At 41.7% G+C, this 4,747-nt stretch overlaps 2 protein-coding genes across 2 annotated transcripts; both read left to right on the forward strand.

The window, feature by feature from the left end:
• The first annotated feature begins 1,747 nt into the window (after nucleotides 1-1,747).
• LOC135711319 (general odorant-binding protein 56d-like) lies at nucleotides 1,748-2,248 on the forward strand. Its single transcript, XM_065234109.1, has 2 exons — nucleotides 1,748-1,948; nucleotides 2,012-2,248. Exons 1-2 carry the CDS (start codon nucleotides 1,748-1,750, stop codon nucleotides 2,216-2,218), a joined length of 408 nt encoding a protein of 135 aa, XP_065090181.1. The 3' UTR covers nucleotides 2,219-2,248.
• Nucleotides 2,249-2,791: 543 nt separating this feature from the next.
• Nucleotides 2,792-3,480, forward strand: LOC135711320 (general odorant-binding protein 56d-like). Its single transcript, XM_065234110.1, has 3 exons — nucleotides 2,792-2,928; nucleotides 2,999-3,148; nucleotides 3,218-3,480. The coding sequence occupies exons 1-3, from the start codon at nucleotides 2,869-2,871 to the stop codon at nucleotides 3,428-3,430; spliced, it is 423 nt and encodes a 140-aa protein (XP_065090182.1). The 5' UTR covers nucleotides 2,792-2,868; the 3' UTR covers nucleotides 3,431-3,480.
• The last annotated feature ends 1,267 nt before the right edge of the window (nucleotides 3,481-4,747 follow it).

Genomic DNA, 4,747 nt, shown 5'->3' on the forward strand with positions numbered 1-4,747 from the left:
TAGCTGGTCGAATCCCGTCGTGCACGAGCCTAAAACCCTGCCACCTCGTTGTCACCGCGCCAAGTCGGCATATTTAGAAAAAAAGCTCCCTGCTGCGAGCCATCCATCGACTAACATCAGTCTCGCCATCTTGTGCTATCCCACAAATAAAAGCAAGTTAAAAAGGTATTTGCTACACCTACCTGTCACCATCATCGCAGACACCAACCAACATGCAACAACGCGCGCAACGAACATCACCCAGCAACATTGAACAGTGCCATATCCAGTAAGTGAAGCCCACTAACCCTAGCTAGGAAGCAATAAATAAATGTTGAAACGAATTCGTTAATTTAAACTGCATGTCCTTAGTAAACCGCGGAATCTGTGTAGTGCGAGGCTGGATTTGAGACACATTTGGAACAAATAGTTTTTTTTCCGTTAGTAGATCCCTGTAGGTAATGTGGGGAAAACCATCATAGGAAACCCCGCTTACCGATGATTTTGTCTTCTCCCTGTAGGTAATTTATTCGTTTGTTGGGTTCAGTGCAATTCTTGCCGCCATTTGTAGGATTTTTGATAAACCTGCCCTGAGGTCTCTAGCCGGAACGGGATTCGGTTTCTGAGAACTTGCCCCTTCACGGTAACCTAGTGTTACCTGGCGCTTAAGTGAAGGCCGTGATTTTCCTCTTTCGCTAAAACACTCCCGACCCGTTACAATTTATTATTCGCTGGAATACTTAACAAAAAAATGATGTGCATGTCATCAACTAACGTTTGATCGGATTTTATGAGTTTTGAGCTGTAATGAATCTTTGGCCTTGTTAGTGTGAGTGAATATGCATCAGAATCTCAAGTGTGAGATTTATTTCAAAATTCACAAGGGAGTTTAAGGAGTGCTCAATGAATGCGATTTGAGATTGATTTTCTGAATAACGTAAATTTCTTATATTTAGATTTCACAGCAACATTTATTTCCTTGTTTCTATACAAGAAAATAAGTATTGTCATCGGGTGCAACCCTGCTATGGTTTATGGTAAAACAATTTGCAACTGCATTCATTTGATCATCCGTTTCCGTTTCACGTAGGAACCTTTTCTCAAACAAAACCCGGATCAATTTCATCCTCGCCTGGTCGTATCGGTTGCTGTTAATGGCCATTTTTACTGCTTCAGCTATCATAAAGACAAGGTCACATACCCTGTCGGTATGTGTCGTCTTCTGTTGATGTTGGCCTGCAGTTACATAAATAAAAGTTAAACACAACATCAAATTGACTCTGTAATGAATGAAGGCAGGCAGGCAGCAGCAATAAAAACTGGAGCGAAAAAGCCATTTAGCTGTAATAAAAACACCAGAGAAAGATGCCCCGTTGGAGGTAGTTTGACGTTTGCTAAGCATTTTTGACAGTTACGGGCATCGTCTACCGTGGCCATAGATAAGCGTGACGGAGACGGTTTGCTGCGGTTAAGGGTTTTATGAGCTCATAAAATTTAACAATTGGATGGATCATAAAAGCTCCCATCATCTGGTGAAGCAGTGGTTTGTTTTGGTTGCATTCTAAAACACGTGGAACAGACGGAGAACAAGACATGTCAAGAACATGGGAGGAAAACTCTCACAATGGCGAAGCTCAGAACCACCCTACCACTCTAGCATAACTGATTAATATTCACAAGCACTAGCCATTTCCCACCTTGGACCCAGATTAGAACCAAATTGTTCTCAGTATAGTTCGTGACTGCATTGTGCGTGGATCTCGTAAAAATGACGTTGCTGAGCTTTGCCGCCGTTCTGATCTTTTTGATAACAAATTTGATCGAAAGTGGTGGCTCACAGCAACCCAGTGTAGCCCAGCAAATTGACGACTATCGGAAGCACTGCGTTGAAATTAGCGACGTCAGCGTGGAATCGGCCATCAAAGTACACACAGGACAAACGATTGACAATCCGGACTGGTCGACCAAGGTGAGGAGAGGGTTGCTTCGATCGAAAGTATGGTGGTTGTTGACTTTGTTTTGAATTTTGCAGCGCTACGTGCAGTGCTTCTTCGAGAAAATGCAATTTATGGACGAAAACGGCGTAATGCTGAAGGATGCCGTGGTGGAGTTCTTCGGTAAGGTGCAAGGTCAAGAAACGGCAAAGGCTATGGTTGACAATTGCGACATCCGAAGGGAGGATCCGCTGGATACGGCCTATGATGTGCTGGTTTGCTATCAAAGGAACAAGAGCGGTTGAATTTGACTCAATATGTGATTTTTCTGTGATGTGATTTTGTGGTATTAAAATTTTCGGCGATTGATTGGAAATCAGCTATAAACGTGTTGTGATTAGTTTTTTTTTTGTTCGAAATTCCTAGGTATGTAAATATTAAAATATGTAAGCAGTAAACATTCAGCATCCTCCTAAATTATCACATTCCGCATCAATTATCACTAAACAATGTAATACCAGGGTGTTTTCCCAAGTTATTAAAATCTCACTGTAGCAAGTGGTTGTGGCCGCAGTAGCCACTGCGAGAGTTCTATCATTATAAATTCAACTTCCTCTGTATGTTCAAGTTTCCTTGTATTGGTTGTAGAAAGCGTAGATTGCTGAATTATTTTGATGCAGAATGCATTCAGGGTGGTTCCAGATATGCAAATATATTCAAAACATATTTCAATTATTTGCACATGCCTCTCATGATTGAATTTCTTCGACTGTTTCTTTATCACGAATAGCAATTATGAGAAAGTCACCCTGCCACAAACCTTCACATTTAATTTAAAGATCACAATAACTCAGCAGCATCACATTTTGCAACGACGGTCGACGACACACCAGTTCGTGGCAAACCTCCGTCAACGCTGTACCTTCGACGATCGTCGTCCAGCGCTCTCGTGAAAATGACATCATTCCAATTTGTAAACGTGTCGATCCTAGCGATTGTGCTACTGTGTTTGGTGGTAGGATTTCTCCGTCCCAAAATCAAATGTTCTAAATTGTGCAAATTAATACCGATGTTGTCCGTTTCAGTCCAGGGTCCACTTGCAAGATGACCTAACAAAACTACCGGAAATCGATGGCTACAAGCTGCACTGCATCGAAGCGAGTGGAATCACTGAAGCTTCGGCCAAGAAGCTACGCAGCGGAGACAAAATGTTAAGTCCCGATCAAGCGACCAAGGTGAGCAACTCGACGACTCCCTGGTGATGCATAGCATCGTCATAATAAATTATCTTCTTCATCCTCTAGTGCTACGTTCAATGTTTCTTCTCCAAACTTCGGCTCATGGACGAGAAAGGTGTGGTGCAGAAGGATAAGGTGCTAGCGTTTTTGACCAAGATGATGGCCGAAGACAAGGCCAAGAAGCTGGCTGATAAGTGCGATTTTCGAAGGACCAACCCTTGCGATACGGCCTATGCCATGTTCGATTGCTATCAGGAGAATAAAGCTAAATTGCTTTGAGTGTTTTTAATGAAGGGCGTAGAAGAATCTTATTGTTTTTGATAATACAAGTTTCGTTACGAAATACTTTAGTTTATGACTCATCACGTATTAGCATCTATTATTTTCAAGTTGTTTAGTTGTATTATAATTGATCTAGTTTAATTACAGTGCCTCAAGCTTCGCCTTTAATGATCGCACAGTTGCGAGAAAACCGGTTACAACACAACCTTACACTACCCTAGTAACATTGCAATTTATCGAGGTTTTAAAGCATTCTACAGGTGTAAATCTTGGTCTACAGAACCTTCGTAAAACCAAAATTGTTACTTGGGTAGGGTAATCGGTTCTCAAATACTTTTATGTAATGCGTGTGAAAGGTGTACGATTTGACGGAGAAGGTCTATTAGATAACCTAGACGTTTTGCATAATTGTTGGAAGGATGGTTTTCTGGTTGAAGACTTTATGCATGGTGCCAGGAGGACTTTTGGCATAACGGGTTTTCCGCATGAGGTAGGATTTTCATAAATGACAACTGAATATTTTAAATTCTCAACAGTACCTAAGTTTTTACGTATTTAGTAACCGTGTCGTGACAGTGATAGTCATTAAGACCATGAAACCAGTTTGGAAAGAAAAGAGTCTCATTGGTCATGTCGTGCCGTGCTTTTCTGGAAACTCTTTTGGTGAGTTCGATCCTTTATTTTTATTGTAATTGTACCGTAAATTATCTTCAAAAAATGAAATTCGCATCATCCAAATGTTGCACTACTGGCGCTTGGAGAGTTGTTCGAGAACGGTTGTTTGTTTGCTCCGCTGTGTGCTTTTATTTTATTTTATTTTTTAGTTCGGGCTGCTTTGCACCGTTGAGTTTTTTCGAAGCTTTTGTGTCCCGGGTAGATAGTTTAATTTGCAAAGGTTTGTGCAGACGGGCAAAAGCAGGCCACTCTCGATGTGTGCCACGCGCAGCAACCATTGTGTGGTCCTCCTCATTGTTCTTCATCAGCAGTTCTTTCTGTCGATGCGTCGTCGACTTTGGAAAGCAACCGTTTAGTGATAAGTGTGTGAATGCTGACCACGTTTTGCGTCCACTGCTGCAATGGAAGCACTCTGACCCTCTTTGGCGTAACTGTCATACAATGAAACCACTGGAAGCGGCTCCAGTTCTGATGGAGGAGGCTTTTTGGATAGCGGAAGGTAAAGTGTTTATTGTGTTGTACCTTTTGACTATAGTTTTAAGATGTATTGTATAGTGACCAAGAATCCTCGGCTCGTTTGAGCCTTATCAAATAAATCAATAAACAAAAGGTTTGTGAACATGTCTTCCCCCTGTTGCT

The sequence above is a fragment of the Ochlerotatus camptorhynchus genome, unplaced genomic scaffold (assembly GCF_037179485.1).
Source record: "Ochlerotatus camptorhynchus isolate MF236.1 unplaced genomic scaffold, CSIRO-AGI_Acam_v1.1 ptg000432l, whole genome shotgun sequence".
Classification (NCBI taxonomy): domain Eukaryota; kingdom Metazoa; phylum Arthropoda; class Insecta; order Diptera; family Culicidae; genus Ochlerotatus; species Ochlerotatus camptorhynchus.